We start from the raw sequence: 24,197 nt of genomic DNA, 5'->3' as shown, positions 1-24,197 counted from the left end.
GCTGAAGCTTTATGTTTGTGCTGGTTTAGTGTAGCTGCTCCTGAAACCCTCTGTCATCTTGTCTGAGCATGTAATTATAGTTGGACATCTCCAGCCTCTGTTAGGAGCCTGATAATTTATTATGAAGAATTACTGCAACTGACAGGCAAACGAAGTCTTCTGAAATGTTGCCAGTAATGAATCCAACCGTTGCATGGCTGATCTACAACACTGCTAAAATGGCATTATTTTCTTTTCTTTTGAATAAGGGGATGTGAATTTCCAGTACTTACAGCATGGTGGGCTATATGGAAGCCACATGCTAGGGTAAAGATTTTAAAGCTTCATTTACTACTTTATGTGGAGGAGTTTTTCGAAAGATTCTTAACTATTTTCAGACAAACAAAACTTGCTTCCCCTCTCCCCCCCCCTTTTTTTTTTCCTCTGGCCAGTTGAATCTGTTTAGACTTTGATTGATCCAGAGGCTTGTGACATTCTAGGTCATGCAGAAATAATTCAGATTTCTCTTTCAACTTTTGCCAACATCTAGTTGAAATTGTTATCTCTGATTTAGGAGTTCATGAAGAAACTGGAAGAGAAAAAAGGAGAACTGAATAAAGCAACAGGTATGGGAGAAGCTATCCTGGCTATCTGCCATCCAGACTCCATCACCACCATTAAGCATTGGATAACAATTATCAGAGCAAGGTTTGAAGAGGTCAGTATATCTCAAGCCATCTTCTTTGCAACCGTTCATCTTTGATTGGAACACAGATAACAACTAACATGGTAGTTGTACTGAAAGGAGATATTCCAGCTGTTAAGAACTAAACATTTAAAATATCCACAGTGATGAATGTGAATACCATGCTTCCCTAGGCTTTATTTTAAAACTTACAGAACTTTGAGAACTAAAGCAGATGGTCAGGCTTCTTTGTTTGTGTGTATTAAAGGAAATAGTGCCTGACATCTCCCATATTAGGAAAGCTAATAGTTTCCAAGGAGAGAAATGTAAAACGTGGGAAAAACTGCAAGGCAAACTTGAAGCATTTTCTAATTGCATTACAAAAGATTTAAGTGCAACATGTAATAAATCTAGGGGGTTTCAAAATTAGTGAAGTGACTATAACTGAGTTTCAATTGCTGAAGTATTTTTTGTGTGTAAATGAAGTTTAAAAGAAAAAGCAAATACTAGTGTTAGCAAATTATGGCTTCAGGAGTGTCCAGGAAAAAGACAGACCCCAAATCCTGTATGATTTACCAGCTTAGATGTATGGTCTGATCGGGTTCTTAGTCTGTTGCTCAACTATGCTGTTTTCTGCATTTAATAGTATGTAATCCTGAGTGTCTGTGAAAAAATGTGGTTGAACTGGAAGTTCCACTTAGTGCCCAGCACAGTTAGTCCTTGGCCTCTACATCTTGCACCTTTGATATTCAGTATAAATAGGGCTGGGCAGAAGCTGTTTGCAGTTAGCAGGACAATTCTAAATACGTCTTGAAGAATTTCACATTTGCATATATTGATGTGTTGCTTCTTTTATTAAGGTATTAGCTTGGGCCAAACAACATCAACAGAGACTGGCCGGAGCTCTGGCTGGACTTATTGCTAACCAGGAATTGCTGGAAGCCTTGCTATCCTGGTTGCAGTGGGCAGAGACTACACTTACTGAAAAAGATAAAGAGGTTATCCCCCAGGAGATTGAGGAGGTTAAAGCACTTATAGCTGAACATCAGGTAAGGCATGCTAAGTGTCATGTATGTCCTACATGTTCAAACAGACGCCCACATCTCAGCTAAGCTTTGTAATCAAGTGTCAGTCCTTTAGCTATTTTCTCTTAATCACTGAATCATTTTTCAGATGGTTAATTGAGCCTTTACTGTGTATACAGTATGCCTTCAGTTTATTCAACATAGTTATGAAAAAAAAATTAATCAAAAATTTAGTCTTATACTGTTCCAGAAGCAAATTCCTTCTAGAAAAGGGGGTGATAATAACCACATAAAATAGGTGATAGTATTAGTGTTGCTGTCTGGCTTTATTGATGGATATCTAAAAAAATGTATGTGAAGAACAAGAGGAAGCTACAGGTGTGGTGAATGCTCGTAAGCTTATCTCAGCTCACACACCAGCACTGTGTCATTTCTGAGATGTTCTCTGGACAGTAAAGAACACCTGAGTCAAAAGTCTGATGGTACACCTCCTCACCATACACACCTAAGGCGTAAAGGAGTTTCATAAACTGTTTTCAGACTTAGGCTTCCTTTCAGAGCTGGGCCATTGTGGTCCTAAAAGCTTATACTTCTGTTTTGTGGGGGTTTATTTGTTGTTTTTTTTGTTTGTTTGTTTGTTTTTTGTTTGTTTTTTGGTTTTTTGTTTTTTTACATATAGAAGCCTCTATTTTATCTCTGTCTGTTTTGTGAGATTGGCATTATTACAGTCTTTCTGTGTTGGTCTTGTAACTTTGGCATGTTTTGCTATTGTATGAGTCTTACATTCTTAGCATCACTTCTGTGCATTGTTAATTAAAACCACCTCTATCTGATTGCAGACATTCATGGAGGAAATGACCAGAAAACAACCTGATGTGGATAAAGTAACAAAGACCTATAAAAGGAAGGCACTTGAACCCACTCCTGTACAATCTCATATTCCTGTCCTTGATAAGGGGAGAGCAGGAAGTAAGTAATGAACTGTTTTGGGTAGGTCGTACACACCATTGGTCTGTCTATGAAGAAAACGGATTGCTAATAACCTAGTAAGTTTGATTAACAGCAGAACAGTCCAGTAAATAGGGTGAAATTCTCTCTTGAGTGATTTGTCTAAATCTCCTGTATTTTTCATTGTGAAGTAACTTCCTGTAACAGACATCTGTTTTTAAATTTTGACCCACATTTCTTGAATATTTACTTTTATAGTTTACAGACTTTCCTGTGCTACTAAGCTGCCAAGAGGGTGCTCGCAGTGTTTCTGCCAACCTATAATTATTTGAAAGTGCAAACAACTTCTTTTAAATAAAGATGTTGAGACAAAATGTTGCTCTTTAGGTCCAAAAAACTCTGTGGATCCAGGTAGAAATCTTATGGTAAGCAAAGTTGAATGGAAAGTGAATCTTAAGTGAGGAAACTGTGTATTGTATTTTAGATATATTTACCCAGTGTATGGGTGCTGTATGGAACCTGCTTAAAAAATCAGATTGATTACTTCTTAATTTTCTATCAGAGACTTGCAAAGATTTGATGTAATCTGTGAAGTTTCACTAGTGCAGCCACTACTGGCTGCTTTGGGCTAGAGAAGAGTTGAGTACTTAAACCACCATGTGGTCCTTCCCCAGCAATGCTAAAAAATAAAAAATAAAAAAAAAATAAAATCTCATTAGTTGAAATCATATCAGGATTTGAGCTCATTATTTGTTACAAGGAGTGGTTTTAGGAAGGTTAAGTACCCTTTGTGTGTATGTTTGTTTTGTTTGAACTGGGTAAGATTTATGCATTTTATTGTGTTTTAACAGGAAAGCGTTCCCCCACACCAGGCTTATATCCATCAGCAGCCCAGGCACAAATTGAAACCAAGAATCCACGGGTCAACCTTTTAGTCAGCAAATGGCAGCAAGTCTGGCTTCTGGCCTTGGAAAGAAGAAGAAAACTCAATGATGCCTTGGACAGACTTGAAGAGGTCAGCAATGGGCTGCACAGAATACATATACTCTTTGCATAATTTTCTTTAACCAAGGTTAAATTGGCTATGCTCTAAACATTCTGTGTTTGTCGTATGATACAGCTAACTGAAAACATTGCCATGTGCTTTGAAAGTAGTCATTTTCATTTTAAATATGAGGAGATAAAAGATTCTTGAGGATCTGAGTTAACATTTTAAAGAACAAACTATTTAAAAGAATGCACATGATGTCTCTTTTTGATTTTCTGAATCTATTGATTTCAACTGAAAAATATTCTTTCTCTGTTCTTCTTGATTAAGCTGAGAGAATTTGCCAACTTTGATTTTGATATTTGGAGGAAAAAATATATGCGATGGATGAACCATAAGAAGTCTCGTGTAATGGACTTCTTCAGGAGGATTGATAAAGATCAGGATGGAAAAATAACAAGGCAGGAGTTTATTGATGGAATTCTTTCTTCAAGTAAGTTTTGAAATTAATTAAACGATGAACTTGGGAGAAGTATCTCATTAAGTCTTACTGTCTATAAGAGTATGCACTGCGTGGTTGATTGTGTCAGAAGGTCAGATGTTCTTCTTGAAGTAAGTTACTAATTATCATTAACTTTAGCTATAATTATTTTACTTTAAATATTTCTAGATTCTAGAAACTATTTCTGTTCCTAGGAACTCTTTACCCTTGTGGATCAGACTACAAATGTCGCATTTATAGTACTGGTTAATTAGTAGTTTACTAGACTATGACTATAATTTCCACAGTTCCCTAGGTATTTCAATGTTTAATCACTTTTCATTGATTATTCATAATAGTAAAACATACTTTATAAAACTTACAGATAATTTTCAAAAACAATTCATGTGATTTTGATATTTTAATTTAAGTATTTGCCATAGTGGAATAATTTCAGATGACAGAAGCTGAGGAAAAAAAAATCTGTTACTACCAAGCTGTTAAATTGCCTACTCAGTTAACTCAGTTGATACCAACTTGCTACTGCTAAATACTCATTATTTCATTCTTGTTCACCATCCTGAAATTTTCTTTGACCATTTCGTAGAGAATCTCTGTATGAGTTGATAATCTGCTGTAGTGAACTTGTTCCAAAGAAGGATTTCAAAACACACCATGCATGTTTCTGAAGTGGGAAGGCTTTGCATTCCGAATTTAATTAGCATTGAAATTCTTGCTTGACCTTTCCTGGCTAACAGTTTATCTTGTTAATCTGTGATACTTTATGCGCTTTGAAGGTTAACATGTTAAAGTGCACAGTTTAATCTGTGCACCGTTTTCTCTATTTAAGACATGCCTTAGTATCACTGTCATATTCATTTTTACCTAGGTAACATTGGCGATCCTGTCTTTTTTTCAAAATGATTCCTATACTTTTTTGAAAGTCACTGGACTTTTTTTTTTTTAAAAAAAAAAATGAGCATCATCACCCAGTGCCTGAAGAAACCATTCATGGCTTTGTCAATATTCATGACATTGAAAAACCAACTTTGCTTCTGTCATTCTTGTCTTACAGAATTCCCAACAAGCCGACTTGAAATGAGTGCTGTTGCAGACATTTTTGATAGAGATGGTGATGGATATATTGATTATTATGAGTTTGTAGCAGCTCTTCATCCAAACAAGGATGCTTACAAGCCTCTCACAGATGCTGACAAAATTGAAGATGAGGTACATTCTTCATTTTATGTGATAACAGCCTATTCTACTAGCATCACATTTTTCAATTTTGTTTTCCACCTATATAATTTAAAGCAGTAATTTTAAATTTAAATTTAGCGGTAATATTAATCTATTAAAGGATAGTATTATCAGTACTAATACAGTGGCATTCATTTGCAGGTTACAAGACAAGTAGCTAAATGCAAATGTGCAAAACGGTTTCAAGTGGAACAGATTGGGGATAACAAGTACAGGGTAAGTGTCCTAGGGACCTTCTTAGTTCTTTGAGCTTGAAGATTCTTCCTGTGACATGGTTCTGCAAGGATATAGGCTATAGTAATTTACAGGAAATTTAGAACAATTACTTATTTTCTTATTGTAAACTCATCTCACTTTTATATGTTGTTGTTTTTTAAAACATACAGACTAAAAGTATGGAAAATGCCTCTGTGTATTTTTCACTGAACGTACAGGAACTATTTTCAGTGTATTGGGGATTTTTAAAAGCTGACTGCGTACATACATGCATGCATACAACGTCTCCTTAAGATGCAGTCTTTTTTTTCTGGATACCCAAAGTATTTAGACTGTAGCTGGTTTTCTACTAGTATGATAGAAACAATGACAAATACTTTCCTGTAGTATGGTGTTGCACTTCAAAAATCTTTGAGAAAAGTGGGTTTGATCACGTATCATTATATGGAGCGCACTTTTTCTTCTGAAGAAGTACAAGAAATATGTTAGATAACTGCTGAACAATTTTCAATCACAGAGAAAAGACTCAAGTAGAGAAAGCTCTGCCACCCATAGATTCAATAGCTAGAACAATTTCAGATGCAGTGTTTGGCTAGGAGTTACTAAGTGCTTGCTGATGATTTTTAAACACCACAGAAACAGCAGTGGAAGGAAAGAAAGGCTTTGAATGTTCTTCAGTGTTCAGTCTTCAGGTAGCTAGCTACCTGTTCATCTCTGAACTAGATACTTTATTTAGAATGTCTGATGTGTTAGTTTGCATGTGTTCTAGAGCCATGTAGAGAATTTTCTGTAAACTAATCGTGTCTTTCTTCCATTTTTCATTTCTTATCAGTTCTTCCTGGGAAATCAGGTATAAACCAGTGGAATGTGTTATGAAGTTATCCTTCATTTATTTATTTATTTATTTATTTATTTATTTATTTATTTATTCTTCCTCTAACACGTAGTGGTTTAAGCTTTGCAATGGTCCGTCTTACCATCCCTTCATCTTCAGCTACTTTCATTGCTGGTCAGCTGTGGTGCTTCTTTAAATGCTATGGAGCATTCCTTGTCTCAGGATTTCTTCCCTTCAACCTCCCAACCTGCTTTTCCTGACCATCTTCCTCAATAAGGAGATTACTTTTAAAGGAACCAGATAATGGTCAGCAAGAATTTATGTATTAAAAATCTTGAGTTTTTAAATTTCAAGTTTAGAATAACATTATTTTATCAGTTATCAGTTTTATAGTGGAGTGATTCAAAAGTCTATATTTTGTTTTTTAGGCTATCACACTAAAGACCAATCACAGTAACCATGAATCCAATGATGATATCATTTATTTATTGCAACTCAAGGTGAAAAATATTCTCATTTTTAATAAAACCCCTGTGCAATCAAGCAGACTGATTAAGAACCTAATTGATGGTTGGACCTAATTGATGCTGTGGACTAACAGAATGAATTATTCAATACATATTTTGGACATTGGCTAAAAAAGCTTGCTGCTTCAGCTTAGACTGTTCCCTTTTTTTGTGTGTGTGTTTTTGAAGAGCTGTAAGAAGTCTGTAATGTATTGGACCTTTGTCAGCTGGCTAATCAGTAAGTCAGGTTGCAGTGGTGCTGTACAGTGCCACTAATTAGTGCTACTCCTGTGGCACATACTGATATACTGCTGCTTTAATTGTTAGATCATGGTGGCCTGGTGAGAATGGAAATAGCTTAGGCAAAAGGTAGCTGTTGTCATAAGGATCTTATACGTGTTCTTATAGAGACAATAATACATAAAATCCATTCTGGATATTCTACTGTTAAAGGCATTAGCCACTTTAAATCTAGAGATGTTGAGAATGTAGTTGCATTTTCATTTATTGACAAAGCTTGTTGAAGTGTGGAAGAAAGCACAAAGAGCAGTGGATAATCTTACCACATGCCTCAAGCAATGTATCTAAGTAATTCTTGAAAATGTTTTCCATATATAGAACGTGCCTTGATTTGAAAAGATTATTTGAAATTGTGTTAATCCTCTTATTTGCCGTCTGTACTCACAGAACTAAAAAAAATGCAGCTTTTTTTTTTTTTTTTTTTTTTTTTTGTGAGAGAGAGAGAGAGAGAGAGAGCATCCAACTTCTGCTTGTGCTAAACAGCATCACAGTGAAATCACCTACAGCAAGTTGGCCAAGTGGCAGTGGTGTTATATGGCTTCTGTCAGATGAAGACTTCTTTGTAGATTAATTCCTTGCAGTTTTTATCTCTGTGTTTTTTACCTCTGATTTTCAGTTATTGGGAACATCTCTAAGTATTAAAGGAAAGTTGGTGTCTAGGCTGTTTTGATAAGGAAGTTGACTGAGTTACCATTGAGAAAGTGCCTTGAGAGGCACCTCTGTTATTCTCCGGAAGTCCCAGTGTCTGAATTAACTACAGCCTAGGCAGTTACTGAAGGATATGGTATCTGTCGCTTAGTAGAGTTGCTTGATGGAGTCTAAATGAAGAACTAAGGTGAAAAGGGGGGGAAAAGTAAAGAAAAGAAGAAAGATAGAGTCTTTAGAACCACCTGAAAATACTCCTTTGAGAAATAAGCCAGTACAAATAAACAGCATCAATTTGGATGCCATTTTAAACGTAATCTAGATTTATATACAATTTTTTGGTATCACATTTATTGAATGAAGGATTAAAAAGCCCTTACAGATAATAATCATTTGAATGTTCTTATTTATAATAAACTCTTTTCTGCTATCAAATTAAGCAGCAAACTTTGCTTTGTTTGGTTCCTAAAAGTAATATTCCTTTAAACATATTCTCTCTCCTTGGGTTAAGAAACAGCCAAACTTGTAGGGAAAATATTTGTGTGTTTTACACTTAAAGCATTTCAGTCCCCTTACTGAAGCAAGTAGGTACAGCTGAACTATGGATAGCTTTCTCCCAGAATCAGAGCAGATACTGTACCAAAAATGCATAGTTGACTTGTATTGGTTTCAGTAGATGCTCTGCATGTTTGCATGTAAGAGCCCCTGGCCTGATGATCTGATGTCAAAATAAATATTTTAGTGACATTGGTAAAAAAAAAAAAAAAAAAAAAAAAGAACAACAACAACAACAACAAAAAAACCTGATGAATTCCTCTAGTTAGTTTTCATGAGATTGAGAGCTCAACATTTTGGTTGCTTTTTCTTTGATCTAGGTTTGAACTGAGATACTGCATGCAGATTTTGTTATACAGACATAAAGAACAAGCATATCTTAGGCCTGGACATCAACCCTAAGGAAGAATCGAACAGTAGAAGAGTTAGTGTAAAATAGGCTTTTGTGCATCTCCAAATTGTGAAGAACCTCAGTGTGTAGACAGAGGAGTGACAGTTTCTAAGTGTTTGTAAAAGATAGTTATGATAGCTGAAGATGACACCTTGCTCTTTTAATGTTCTCTTCCTCTCATGTACCTAGCTATAGGAGAGCAATGTTGATGCTATAACCTGAAAATATCCTTCTAATTAATCAACTGAATAGTGCAGCACACATTGTAAATTTAATTTCTAGCCCTTTTATTGATCATTAAAAGCAATACTGCCTTCCTTTCAGCTGATATCATTAACAGCCAGATTATTGTGTAATTACGAGAGTTTGCGTAAGATTTCAACAGTAAAATAATGCAAATGGGTGTTTGTTAATTTGTACGTATGCAGACTGTAACCAATTAAATGGCGTGTTACTAATTTTGCTTTCTGTTTGACATCAGACATTTCAGAATCAACCATAAAATTAAATCTGAAATTCTTTCTTACCATCTTGCCATCTCCTTTGGATTAATTCAGCAGCATCTGATTTGAAATCTTAACAGCTTTAATAATCTGCATAAATAATGAGTTTTAGCATTTACTAATTATCAAATATAAAAACAAACTTTTTAAAAATGTCTAATTTTTAAGCTATGAGCATTGAACTGTATCTGAATGACTGAGAGCCTCAAACTGTTGTTTGATTTTCTTGCAGTTTGGTGACTCTCAACAACTACGCCTTGTTCGTATCCTAAGAAGTACAGTCATGGTTCGTGTTGGAGGTGGCTGGATGGCACTTGATGAGTTCTTAGTGAAAAATGATCCTTGCAGGGGTACGTAACAAGATTGCTGAAATGGACGTGTAGATAATTGTTTGGTTACAGGCATCATTCATTGTCTTGAGATAGAAATGTATGAAATGCCAGTTCTGTAAACAGCATCTCACTTAATGTCTCATAATGATCTGTTTTTGTAAACTTTAAATCCCATAGTTAAGATCCTCTACACTTGCACTCATGTATGTACAGAATAACTGTGGTGTCTTCTGCGCAGTTTGTCCACCAGTGTTAGAGTGGTGTAGTTGAGAATTGAACCTAGCCCAGCTAGAGTTTATAGCATGTAAGTTGCTTGTATGACTTGGCAGAAGTAGCATAAGATATGTCCAATTAAACCTTCTTAGCAGGAGGGAAATGTTCAGGCCGTAAATCAGAAGAAGGCAATTGAATTGAAAAGAATAACAATAGAAAAACTTCCCTCACCAGTGGCTGCACCCACGCTTTCAGTCTCTGCCTATATAGCCCTGTCTCCTCATTGGCATTCTCCCCAGCACCACTTTGCAGAGCTCTGAGCCGTGTACAAAGCAAATAGAAGTTGCTGTGATCAGGAGAACTTAGTGTTCTGAGGAAGCAGGGAGTGCTCTGTCACCATACACTCCAGGGCATTGTGTCAAATGGATTGTTTTATCAGTACTTGGAGACTTAGTGACATCTTAGTTTGCCTACTTCTGTGGAGGGAAGGTAGGTAGGCTCTGTCTGGCACCGTTCCTGAGAGAATATTAGGAGACAGGAAGGAAGTCATTTGACAGTGTAGTTAGTGGAAGAGATGCAAGTCAAAGAATAGTAAGAATAGTAAGATTCCAAAGAATATTGTGTTCAGACTAACTAATGTTGCATAACTAGGTCATTCTATCCTCTTAAGTAGCAGAATTAAATTCACTCCAATTTACCTCTCAGGAGTTCTCTGAAATTACAATCAATGATGTAATAGCATTGAGTTCAAGGGAGAGACATAGTAGTGAAGAGAAAGATGTTGACTGTCCTGTAGACTTTGCTCCAGAGCCAGCTGTCTGACGCAACTTCTGCTTTGGCACTGGGGTTTCTAAACAGATCAGCATAGAACCTGAGAGGGTGCACAGCTTGTTTTTGTACCACTTGCCATGCTAAGACAGGGATGCTAAAAAAGAAAGGAAGCTACCACAGAATCCTGTAAGGGCTGACAGCGTGTACCACTCTGGCCTGGAGACTTCTGTCCATAGGCTTGAAAGGTATCCATAAAACTTCAGAAGACCTATTATAACCCTCTGATGATATCTCTGAGGTTTTCAGCAGTATGAAAAATAGATCTTTTGCTTACCGTCTTACTACATACCAAATGCTTGTCTCACGCCTATTGATGGGCACACTGTTGTAATTCCTAGTTGAGTTTATGCTGAAAGTGACAGCAGTGAATACCTAGTTAATATATATGATTTCCTTATTACCCTATCTTCATATAGTGAGACATTTGGAACTGTAGTCACTGTTCCTTCCTTCCCTTCTTCTTTAACGAGCCTTGTAATTTACATACCTCTATAGTACTTGCTACTATGCTTTGCCCCTTTTTCATGGGATGTACATGCACAGATGTGTAACTCAGCATAGTGAGAAAGGAATACTGGTCTCTATAAAATCATCCAGATGCTGAAAGGTGTCCGTTGGTACGTAATCCTGATTAGACTGAAGTCAGTGATGTAAAGTAGACTATGATCTTAGTGGTGCAGGTTCAGGCTTTTCTTTGAGCGCTTGGCTTAGCAAATCTGCATTTCTACCAAGAGCTTCTCTTACATGTAAATAAACTACATTTCAGAGAACTGTTGTCATAAACAGATTAAAATATATTTGGCCTAGTAACATAAAACTTTTAGCCTGTATTACTTCTTTATGTCAGCAGATAAATACGACACGTGTATTACTTAGGACTGCAATTGAGTCTACCCAAGCCCTTTTTCCTTTTGCTTAAGAGAATGTTGAGAGCTCACCTCAGAGCACTTAAAGACAGCTTTTGCTCTGAGTCCTGTCTTTTGGCTCCGAGTCCCTTGCATATGCAGCTGCTATACTTGATTTCTTCTCCTGCTAACAATTTTCTTTAATGTGACCCATGTCCTGTGTCATTTTTTCTAGTTCATCATCACGGGAGTAAAATGTTACGTTCGGAATCAAACTCTTCAATTACCACTCAGCCTACTATAGGTTGGCAAATCCCTCTCTTTGTCTTCTCCTTCTCTTCTCCTTTCTCTTCATTTCCTTCCCATTTATATATATATTTATATATATGTTTAACTTTTAATATGCCTCACCCGTCATGTTTAGCTTAATGTGTTCCTAAATGGGCTGGTGCTTTATGAGCTTTTTTTTTTTTTTTTTTAACATGCTTGAAGACTTTCAAAAACAATTGTCATTCACACTGATACACTTAAATGCTAACATTCTTGCATCTATTCTTGCGGAACATTCTCTCATGTCTGTGTGTGTGTATGCGTGTGTGAGTGCTTAGTCACCAATTACTTCATTACAGTTTGGATTTTGTGTTCATCATTGCATGTTGCCAAACTACATAATCTCATAGTTTTAAATAAATATATTTGCTGCTTTCCTGTAAATTTTACTTAACAATTTCTCCTGGAACATCCAAGCAAGTATTATTTATAATGAGTAGCTGTGGAATTAGCAAAACTGCTCATCAGGTTCTGTCTGTGTATTAGTAGATGATTGATTAACAGTGATTTAGCACGTTGAGCATTCCATTATCACGCTGACTTCCTTTGACAGTGGTTCATTCCTGCTGGCATAAAGTATTAGAATAAGCAAGTTCTGCACATAATTCTCCCGTGTCCAAAATAAATGCATTACACAGTAATGCATTTTATTTCTTGTAAAAATGCGTTGGAATCGGCATGGCGAAAATGACAATAAACAGCTTGGTGAGTTTCATCTCTCACTAAATGAACACCCTTCTTTGCTGCAGCTAAAGGGAGGACAAATGTGGAGCTGCGTGAGAAGTTCATCTTGGCAGATGGTGCCAGTCAGAGCATGGCAGCTTTCAGACCAAGAGGCCGTAGATCACGACCCTCTTCACGGGGTGCTTCTCCCAACAGGTCTACTTCTCTGTCAAGTCAGGCTGCTGCCCCACCACAAGCAGTTGCTACAAGTACACCAAAGGTAAGGAAAAACAAACAAAACAACATAGTGTAACGAACGGAATGTAGGTTTTTTTGTTGCTTTAACAAAATTGAAACTTTCCCTAGATGACAGGAAAGAAGCATCTCAACTTTATTTCATATTCTGTGAGGATATCAGAAGTATTTTCAGTATATTTCCCCTACTGTTTGTTTGCAACACAGGAATAGAAAATTTCCTTTAAGTTCCTAAAAGTATTTAACGTGTTACTGATGACTTGGGAATAAACTCTGAAATAGCAAAAAACCTCTCAATTCATATTAGAAATAAGCTCTGCCATCTCTGTTTCAGAACATTTGTAATCAACTCTTCCTACTTAGTTTTTATTTTTACTATGAGATTTGATCTCCCTGTGTAAGCCTTTTCCATGACATTGTTTTCCATCTACTGTCCTTCATATTTTGATTTACCATTGTTTCATACAGACACCACATCATTTAACACGCAACTATGGTAAACCATGGTTGACAAACAGCAAAACGTCAACTCCTTCTAAGCCAGCAGAATCCTCAGACTATCAAGGGTCATCTGGAGAGGTACAGTAAGGATAGAGATTCTAGTCTAATCATCTTCCTTCACTAAAACTTTAACTTCACTAACAACCACTAGAGTTTCAGTGCTTCAGTGCTGCAAAATCCCTTACATATTAATGCGTTGACTTTATTTTAGGCCTTTGCAACTTATTCATTCATTGCCTTTTTTTTCCCCAAGACTTCTTTTTATATTCTGTTTGTTACTTTTCAAAAATTGAAAACTCAGATTAATTAATTTTCATCTCCTATGAAAAGCCACTAAATAAAGAGATAATCAATCTTTGTAAACAAGATTGCACAAAATACTCATGGTGATATAGAAATTTTCCCAACAGCTCAAAGTGTGGTCTAAGGGGGTAATGACCAGTCATTGCTCTAATGAGATAGCTATTTGATGACTTACAGGAAATGAGCTTGGGTCTTTTTTCCAGACTATGACTTAAATAAAAGCTGCCAGTATAGCAACTAAGGTTGTGCTGGTAATTGAGCTGAATGGACAAAAATTTGAATGGGCTTAGAGCCAAAGTGTCTTCTCTAATGTCACTGCAGGCAGAGAAAAGGTTGCAGCTGGAGCAGCTGCAAACTGACTTTCTACTTGTAGGTGTTACTCTTGCCCTAGTTTGGATAGAGGGCTCAGTGTGGAGAAGCTTAAACTGCCATCCCCGTTTTTGTATCTGCTTTTCACAAATCTGCACTTTCATGTCTATTGCTATTCATTTGATACCTCCCAGCGCTAAATTTACATGACCTCTGTGTGGCTTTGCTCAAAGATGCATAAAGAACTTTTCACTCCCTCCTTCTTGTGCAAATGGGTGCATTTTTTGTGCACACTGCAAGAATATGTATGTATACATTACTTCAAGCACGCAATGCAAGGCTGTTGCTTTGGATGATTAGCAACAGGACAAAATAAAATCAGTTGTCTGTTTCTAATCTACTGTATTTTCATGTCTTAGCTGGTAGATAATTGTAAGATTAATTGATGGTACTTAACAGATACAAGAAATATGCATGATGTGAAAGCAAATGACATTGATTTCAAATGGGGGCACTGTATTTCTCATCTGCTGTTACAACTGTCAGTAGTTTAACTGAGTTTCTTTTATGTAAAACACCATGAATTAAGATTATAAATGAAATGATTGGGATTGGGGGTAGAGAATTTCTGAGAGATTCTGCTGCATTTTCTGCCCAAGAGCAGTTAAGTATTGTACGTGTAGACTGGCAATGGGTGTAGGACAAAAATGAAGAACAAGTTTGATCTCTTTTTCTCTTGTCCTGGTTATTCTATCCCAAGGCCTTCACCAAAGTGCAGCAGCTTTATCAGGGTGATGAAGAGATTTCTCTTTCTGTTAATCATCCCAAGCAGTTTCTGTAGAGCAGAGGTTTCTAAGGTGTGGCTAGCTGGACAATCTTAGCCTGCTAACTATTTGTACTTGGCTTTAAAGAGAGTTAATACTGTGACCATCCCTGTCAGATCAAGCAGATTGTCTGCTCTGTAGCATCAGTATGCTCTTTCTTTCAGCTGTGCCAGAAGTGGTCCTGGCTGGCGGAGGGCCAGAAGCTGCAGCCAGGCAGCCCCTGCTGGGCCCCTGCTCAGGGCTTAGCTTCCAGCAGCTCCCAGCTCACTCTGTGGACTGTGGTTTTCAATACCCAATTCTACCCCACCATTGTATGGATCAAAGGCATGGAACACTGGTCCTGGGGGTCTGGGCCACTTGAGGGGCCATATTCATCAATGAAGTATTTCTTCTTTTGGGATAATTACTTAATATTTTTCTGTTGGCTAAATTAATGGGAATACTGTGGTTTTCTTCTTATTTGCATAGAACTCCTATCTAGTATGTGATATGTGTTTTGTGATTTGAGAAATGGGGATTTCATTCTTGTGGCACTGAAAGAAATCTTCCTGTTTGGGGCTGATAATAAATCAAGGCTTGTTTTATTTCAGAAATGAGAAAGGCAGGTAAAGCTATGGAGCAGAGATGTTTCAGGCAATGTTTTGACAGCAAGGACTTTTTGAATTAGTTGTGTATTTTTCTTCTGCACTGTGGCAAAAGATTTTGAAATTAGGTAGTTATGTTTTATATATACTACCAGGTATTTATAAAATTGAAACAAATGCACTACAGCAACAATTAGAATGGTGGAAGGTCAAGCTATGCAGACATAAATTTTCAGCTGCTTCATTAACTGAAGTCATGTACCATCAACTAATCCTATGTTTTTAACTAATGGTAAGAAAGTAGCACTTTTCTTTTTATATGTGCACTGAAGTACACACAGTGGCTTAGATTTTAATGTCAAGTAGCCTATTAAACTGTTTCTTGATTTACTTTTAGACTATTTAAAAACTAACTAGTAAAGGAATGTTCAGAGCTTCACTTCATTAAAAATGTCCATACTGACTCAAACCAGTATTTCAGATTCACAGTGAATGTTGCTAAGATAATCATATTCCAAGCTATGTAACACCTATTACTTGGCCACATCTCCAGTAGCAAAAATAGAGAATATTTGTTTGTTTGTTCTTTTTCCAATAGGGAACACCTATTCAAGGAAGTAAACTCAGACTGCCAGGATATCTATCAGGGAAGGGTTTCCACTCTGGAGAAGACAGTGGCATCCTGTCCACAGCAGCTACCAGAGTCAGAGCTCAGTTTGCAGGTGAGTTTCCTAACTTCAAAGCTTGATGTACACCTTGCTTTATTTGGCTACCTGGATACCCGTGAGTCAGCTTTGAAATGTGAGGAAGATTAGTTGGAAGAGTGGGAAGGAGTAATTGTCCTATTGTTTCCACATTATCATTGCCAAGGTTGCACATAATCAGGGTAATGGTCTTTTATTCACATGGTTGAACAACAATTATGTTATGTTCAGTGCCAGATGTGCAAATTCATGACAGAAATTCTTGGTGATGCTATCCCCAATATCTCTGCCTAAAGAATTAAGAAAGAAGCATTTGCTTAAGAATAAAGAGTTTACTTCACTTTCACATTTGAAAATAACTTCAGTATCCAAGTGATGTTCAACTGTGATGGAGCAAAGGGGTCATTTAATCATGACTTGTCTGTTTTCATTGCAAGAAGAGCTGCAGGGAGCAGCTGTAGATGACCTTGTTAATGGAACATCCTCTAGAGATTTTAAAAACAGTGTATAAAAAACAGAAAGTGTGAAGCTGTGCTCTTCCAGGATCTTTAGAGCAGGGTTGGCTGGGTGTTGAGAGCAGGAGATAGCTCTACTGCATTTCCTGCATGTCTTGAGCTCTACGGAGCTTACCGATCAGTACTGGAAAATCCTGCTCAAACAGTCCATATCTTTTAAGTTAGAGGTGATATGGAAAAATGAGCCAGCTGAGATTTCAGCTTCAGCTTGTTATTCTTTGCCCTTTCAGGGAATCAGATTTGTCGAGATCAAAAAAGATTCAATAAGTAATTGGAAAATTATGAAAACCCACATTAATGTTTTTCTGTTTAAGATTCTTTGTTGTGGTTTTTTTCTTCATGGCACATTGTCTGGACAAGCTTTCACTTTAGAAGGCTTGCAGAGAGCTCATTTACTAAGTCTGTCTTTTTGGGAGAATGTACAGTCTTCCCTTGTTTATTTGCAGCTTTCAATATTGTGGTTTTGATTTGGAAAACAAAAAGACGGTGGGGTAGAAGTATACATTTGAAAAATAGGGTTGTCACCTGCATGTCTTATTTATGTGTTCATAGAATCATAGAAGGGCCTGGACTGAAAAGAACCACAATGATCTAGTTTGAACCCCCTGCTATGTGTAGGGTCACCAACCACCAGACCAGGCTGCCCTGAGCCACATCCAGCCTGGCCTTGAATGCCTCCAGGGATGGGGCATCCACAGCCTCCTTGGGCAACCTGTTCCAGTGCGTCACCACCTCTGTGTGAAAACCTTCCTCCTAATATCTAACCTAAACCTCCCCTGTCTTAGTTTGAAACCATTCCTTCTTGTCTTATCACTATCAACCCATGTTGATTCATCAATCTTCAGTTCTTGGAGATGCCAGATACTTAAATGTTCCAGTTCATAGTTGAGAAAATGGTTAAGAAAGAAAGGATCTAGCTGTTCATAATCAATAGATAATACATGTCTAGTAAGTCAAGAAGAGTTGGCAGGATGATTTTCTTTAACTGGATGTGCCAACGATAAATGTCCTACGTCTCAGCATTTTATTGCGTTTTCCCTTCTTTTTAGTGAAAGACAGCATTGTTTGTGCTGTTGTGTTAGTATAAGGGCAACTTTGATTATCGTCTGGCTTATCTGGCAGAAGTCTGAAATCTACTTTGTGCTGTGAGAAATTTTTGGGATTGCCAAAGACTCAGCAAAGACTTGCACACCTTTTGCATCTGTACCTCTAATGCTGCTGGGTACCTTTTCTTTCTAGAAACCAGGAGAACTCCAAGCAGACCTGGGAGCCGAGCGGGAAGCAAGGCTGGCAGCAGGTCGAGTAGCCGCAGAGGCAGCGATGCATCTGACTTTGATATTTCAGAAATCCAGTCTGTATGCTCAGATATGTCAGAGACTGTGCCAGCTACAAGCAGACCGACACCCCGAGCAGGTTCTCGGCCAGGATCAGCCAAGCCTTCTAAAATTCCAACTCCCCAGAGAAGGCCGATAGCCAGCAAATTGGACAGGTCCTTGAAGAGATAATATGATTAGCTTCATAAAGGTTTTTTTTCCTTTTGCGTTAAGTATTTAAGTTCGTAAGATGTAAAATATTCTGTAGAAATCGTTGTGAAATATCGCAAGAGGTGGATTTTTAATTCTGCAGATGGCCTTATTTGTGTATTTGTCTTCTTATTTTATGTGTATAATTTTTGTCAGATTTGTTTTTGTTTATGCCATATCCTGTGAGGAGGGGAGAAGAGTTTTAATGTAAACTAACAGTTGTACACAGTAATGTGTAGAAAGTACACTAAAAAGTAATTACCAAATGTACAGTGTACTGAATGTACAGTAAATCTCTGGAGCCTGAAGAAAATAGACCTATCACTATGTCATTAGTTAACAGTAAAGGATACCTCAAGATTTTTCTTTAAAAAAAGAAAAAAAAAAGAATACTAAAAAGCCAAAAGACACAATTGTGCATTTTGAGCTAATGAAACAAACACTAAAGGATGTGTGTCAAAGCTACCGAGGAATACAGCCCCACAGTCACAGTACCCTTATTTATACAGCATCTCTCAGAGAACTCACACAGTTAAGCACTTGCCAGTGATATGATACTCCAATACCTTGCAGCGTTTCTGTGCCATTGCTTTCGGTGAGGCCAGACACATTCTGGATATCGGAACTATTATTCTATAAGAATATCAATATAAACTGCATTCATGTAAATGTGAGGTTTTCTTTTGCTTGAGTGGATGGTAGCACTGTATTATTATTGAACTCATTTTGTATCAAAGCAATTTTGCTTGCAGAAGGCTCTGAAATAAACATGTCCCTTAACTTTATTTCTACAGTATTTCTTATTTCACAGGAAGATCAATTTCTGCATTACATTTTAGGGCACATGTTATTTCAAATGATAATTACCATAGGAACACAGACTTTAATGTAATTTCCAATTAACAGCAATCACATTTGGGTTAGCTGCTGTGTGTGTTTAATAAAACACTAAATTGCACATATCAGATGATATGAAATTATGTATAATTATTGTGTGTTGATAATTATTTTCTCCACGTTAAACTGTGAGATATATATACACCATGTATGAAAGGCATAAAGAGTAATTCTGTTGCTCTTTTTGTCAATGAAATATTTTTGTGATTCATTCATTTGAGAGAATAATAGTTTATTTTTAATGGAAAAAGGATGCAGCTTGAGATAGGAGTGCTGTACAACAGCTGGGTGGATGCTGTAGTAATGACAGAATCCTTAGAGATTCAAAATGCTCTTTGATAATATCAGAAAGACACACTAAAAGTTCAGCTAGTTTGACAGATCAGACAGTTTAGGTCTGACTGTTTATGTACCAAAAAATGCCATAGCTTTAAGTAGAAGAATGTTAGGAGAAGGCTGGTTTATGATGGGTCCCCTAGTGTTCAGCTGATTACCTATAGGCAATATGACATCTGCATTCTCTGCTAACTAGATTCTCATTAGAAACAAGAGCTTTCTGAAAATACAGAGTTGAATCCCCCAGTCAGTTCATGAGGAACTGAAAAAATAATTCTCAAAAGAAGATTCGATCAATCAAAATCCTCTTGTGTCAGGATTTCCTCCGGTGTGCACGGAGAGGCTACGAGTGTTTGTGGAACACAGGCAGGAAATTCCACCAGGGAGCAAAAAGGAAAAGTGCAGTGGATGAGATCTTGAGTGAGAAAGCAGATGGTGGAATTAGGGGAAAGAAAAATACATAGCCTGGGGCAGGCCCTAGTGAAAGGCCATGTGGCCTCTACTGCACAGCAAGCAGCGCTGATGACACATCTTACTGCAGCAGGCCTGGAAGGAGCACATGTATTTGCTGAATTACTCAGTAAAGTGGTCACAGACCCAAGACTGTTGCAGTTCAAGAAGCATTTTAACCATGCTCTCAGATGTAGTATTTGAATTTTGGGTGATCCTGTATGGATCCAGGAGCTGGACTCAATGGTCCTTATGGGTGCTTTCCAACCCGGGATATTCTGTCACTCCATGAGCTCTGGTCTTCATGGAGTAGTGTTGGTGTATGCCTGAAGCACCCTGATCATCAAGTCCAACCCCTTGCCATGGCAGGGCTGATAACCACTAGATCAGTATTAGATCAGGCTGCCCAGGGCCCCATCCAGCCTGGCCTTGAGCACTTCCAAGGACGGGGCATCCACAGCCTCTCTGGACAACCTGTTCCAGCACTTCACCACTCTCTCAGTAAAGAACTTCCCCCTGACATTCTAGGAAATACGCTTAATTATTAGTTTAAAACTAGGAGTAAAGAGTGTAGAAATGAGGATTAGCTGACCGCTGTCCTGGTGGCCAAAGACTTACCAAGAAGAAAATGAAATTGTTGAAGTCGCAGTGAGTCAGAGACGCCACCTACCAGCAGAATCTAAGGGATGTGAAACCACATTAAGAGATAAACAACTTGTTTTTTATTGAACTCACTTTATAAAGAAATCTGTGCTATTCTGTTTCATTTTCCTGTAATTCAAAAACATTTTTTCTATGTTCCCAGCATAAATGAGAGGAAGGGTCTACAGAAGCCCTATAACCGAGTCCATCTAATTGCAGCAGATGCATTTCCTTCTGTTATTGTTTTCCAACAGAAATTGAACACAAATTCACCCAGTCTGCTGTACGAACAACGCTTTAGCATGGTCTAGATTCTCGTATCTATAAGTTCTGAGATTTTTCAGCGCAGCAAAGAAACAGTGGCAATAGGGAGGAAGGAAGTATTGAAAAGCTAGTGACTGTGAGAACCAGTTCAGTGTCTGAGGCGTATTTAGCACTGGGAAAAGCTGGTTCAGTTCTTAGCTCCCTTTTCTCTCATTTAATTTGTTATGCACTGCTGTTTTTCATGTCTTCACATGTCTCTAAGATGTTCAAAAATCTGCAGATGAAACCTGCAAGTAAAAATAATGCAGGTAGAAGAGCTAGTCATGCCTTATAGTCTACAGCTTTCTCAATGTAGTTTATACTATAAACCTCTTAGTTACATGCTAATATAATAGATGACAGTAATTGAGGCTTTGCCTGCAGCACATCGCTTTACAAAAGCGTAGAGATGAGGTTATCTGTGATCTTAAATTTAAAAAATGAATGCATTTCTTAAGCTGGTGCAAGTAGCTATGCCATACCATACTCAGCAGCAGCAGTACTTGAACCAGGAGCTGCTTCTACCAACATCTACCCTGTCAAGCAGGAAGACTGTCTGCAATCAATTGCTTGCACCAATAGCTCACATTTATGAGAGGGACCATAGTGCTCATCTATGTTGAATATAGCACATGATGAGAGGACACACTGCTGAACACTCTCTATACTACTCTTTAAATAACCACAAGAATGGAAAACAAGCATTTTGAGAACATCTGTTGGGTCTGCCTCATTGCAGCACAGCTGCCCTAACAGCTCCCAGGTGTTCCCAGTTCTTAGGCTGTATGTTAGCACCTGATCTCATTCCAGGTAAAGGTGTTTAGCTTGATGTTTGCTCTTACTGTGGGCTAAAAGGAGGGGGGTGGCATTAGGTTGAATGAAATTTTGAAGAACAAAGGAAAGGTGCTTTCCTAATGAAAATTATCCTCTCTACTGAATTTGAATAAGCTGTTTGCAGATACAGGTGGGAGGGGTGGTTGGCTTGTTTGCTTGATTTTTTTTTCTTAGTAATAGTGTACTTTGAAGGCACTGGGAGGTTGAATGCAGATGGATTACTGATCTCTAGGTGGAAAAAAAGTTATCTTTGTTGAAAAGAGGAATATTGCAGAGGAAAAGCAGCTTTTCAGAAAACTGGATGAGGTACCAGTTTAAATTACGTGCAACCTGTATGAAAATGCCTCGTAGCTGATCCCAGGGTGAAATTTTTTTTTATGTAGATGCAAGTCCTTCTGTTAAGACTTGTTCTGAAACTTGGCTGCTGCAAATGAAGTTTTATCTGACCTGAAGCTAGAAGAGTCTTGGGGCACATACTTCCACAATTAAGTAGGTTCTTCTGAACTGAAATTGTTTAAATAGTCTGAATTGTAGCTTGTGGTGCTAAGCTGTGCTTTTGTATTTGAAGGCTGAAGGGAAGAGTGATGGAGGTGAATTGTGTAATCTAACTGGCATCCTGGATGAGTAAGTACAAGCAAGTTAATAGATGTGTTCTTAATGTTGGGATGACTGAATATGAGTAAGAACCTCAGACCATAAATCAGGCCCTGTCAACATCAACGCTGTATTTTCTTCCTCTGGGAAGAGGCAACCAGAGTGGTGATAGCTGTCTCCTGGCAGGAAGCACTGACTTGGAGGAGTTGGGGTTTTTTTTGTTTTTTTTTTTTAAAGAGGTCATTATATGTTTACAGCATTTAGAAAAGTATCTAACATCTTTCTCTCTTCGTCCCTTCCCCCCCATCACCTTTTCTTGGGGCTTGATTGTGGCATTTCGAAATCATCTTTTTATTGGCAGAATGACAGTTATCTAGGGACTTGTGGAAGTTTGTGCTGTCTGGGTTATTTTAAAAAGCAGTGAATTCATATGATAAAGCAATATTCTTGTATTTAAAAGTCTATGATCCAAGTGTAAGATGGGAAACAAGTGTGTTCAAAATGAGGAGGGAAAAAATATAAGCTGGTATGTATGTAGAGAACTCATTAGCTGGCTGGAAGAGCTTCAAACTTGAATTGGTGAAAATGTTATCAGTTAAATAAACAGAACAAGGTAGCACTACCAGCAGTAGGTACTGTTCACCCAAGCCTTCTGCAGGAGGGTGAAGCAGCTGTGCTGCTGTCTGTAGCCTTCCTTTCAGGTAGACTTGTTCTGAGAGGATTGGAAAGTGCTGAACAGAATGCCAGCTCTTTTCTTAAAAGGCACTGGTTAGGTCTAGGAAACTGCTGATCAGTCTGGGCTTGGAAAAAGTGGTGAAAGTAATAATAAATGATGTACTAATGGAAACCTGAAGAAATATGCTGTAGAGGAATTGATTTAGTTTCTAGAGAGAAAGCATGCCTTATAAACTGCCTGGAAAGCTCCTGAAAGGATCAGTCGGCGTCCATGGACGTTGAGATAGACCACATGGCTTTCTGAAGACTTCAACAAGGCTGCTCACCACAAGCTGTTGAAGTAAGCACTTACAGGATCGGAAGTAAGGTCTTAATGAGGGTAAATAGCATGTTAAAAGCTAAGGAAAGCAGTGTTGAAGAAAGTGTTTTTAATGGTGCTAGAGGAAGAAAGAGGTCTGCAGTGGAGCCCCTGACAGATTTTAACATAAAGCTACGGGCGCTGGCTTTGAGGCTCCCGCAGCGCCTTGTTGGAAGGGTGCTCTGGAAAAAGCATCACTACGCTGCTGTGATTCATCTTGCCTCCCGGGAGGTGTGCATTGCTTTCTGCTGACTGCACGGGGCCCATGGTGACTAGCTCAGCCCCAGCCAACTAGCTTTTAGTAGAGTGAATCCCACTCCAAATTAATGGGTTTATTTCTATCCAAGTGTAAAGGGGGGGGGGATTTTCAGCACCAAAGCTTTGAAATCATTGTGGCTTTTATCACTTACATACCCTTTTGGCATACTAAGTATGTTTTAGGTATATGCAAATCATGGAACATTGCATAATCCAGCACCATTCCTGGTCACATTTAGGGGAATCATATAAGAGGGGCAGAGAATCCAGTTTTTTCATTTCTGTCAAATGCTTTGGGAACTTTTGGACAATTCTTCTATCTTTCAGCATCAAAATCAGGTATGAACCAAAATGTTCCCTGCAGCACTGCTGCCCATTTTACATGCAATCTCATTTTCTTTGGATTCTCTGATAACTTCTTTCTGAGAGCTGTTAGAGGTCTGTGTGTATCAGTGTAAGTGAACACATCTTTCATGGGACACTGGCAGGCCACGCATGTCCTTGAGACCCAAACTGCTTACACCCGTAAGTCACTGTACAGAATAGCACAGTGGTGTGTTTCTCTTCCATTTAAGTGCGTCAGAGGAAGATAATGCAACAGGATTTTCCCCAAAGACATGACATTACTTCAGTGCATTTTATTTTCTTTGTTTGCATCTTAAATAAGCTCAGTTTAGCATGGTTATTTGTAAACTGTTCTCTTTTCTAGAAGGAAGAAAAATACAAATAATTAACCAAGTGTTAAGTTCTGGGTGCAGAAAGTGTTTGCTGAACACTGTGTCTTTGAATTGTTTTCAGTTG

The 24,197-nt window shown here is 37.9% G+C and overlaps 1 protein-coding gene across 1 annotated transcript in view; it reads left to right on the top strand.

Moving 5' to 3' along the window:
- The window catches only part of DST (dystonin), a 293,027-nt gene extending 274,193 nt beyond the window's left edge, over nucleotides 1–18,834 (top strand). Inside the window, 12 exon segments of the mRNA XM_042829656.1 lie at nucleotides 554–697; nucleotides 1,525–1,713; nucleotides 2,529–2,658; nucleotides 3,489–3,652; nucleotides 3,956–4,118; nucleotides 5,182–5,336; nucleotides 5,508–5,582; nucleotides 9,550–9,667; nucleotides 12,618–12,811; nucleotides 13,255–13,365; nucleotides 15,906–16,029; nucleotides 17,766–18,834. Coding sequence (XP_042685590.1) covers nucleotides 554–697; nucleotides 1,525–1,713; nucleotides 2,529–2,658; nucleotides 3,489–3,652; nucleotides 3,956–4,118; nucleotides 5,182–5,336; nucleotides 5,508–5,582; nucleotides 9,550–9,667; nucleotides 12,618–12,811; nucleotides 13,255–13,365; nucleotides 15,906–16,029; nucleotides 17,766–18,031 — 1,833 coding nt within the window. The 3' untranslated portion in view covers nucleotides 18,032–18,834.
- Nucleotides 18,835–24,197: the final 5,363 nt, after the last annotated feature.

Source organism: Centrocercus urophasianus, unplaced genomic scaffold (assembly GCF_019232065.1).
Source record: "Centrocercus urophasianus isolate 14NV4802_14NV808 unplaced genomic scaffold, USGS_Curo_1.0 seq_10, whole genome shotgun sequence".
Classification (NCBI taxonomy): domain Eukaryota; kingdom Metazoa; phylum Chordata; class Aves; order Galliformes; family Phasianidae; genus Centrocercus; species Centrocercus urophasianus.
The sequence above is the reverse complement of the archived record's forward strand: the minus strand, read 5'-3'. Positions and strand labels throughout refer to the sequence as shown.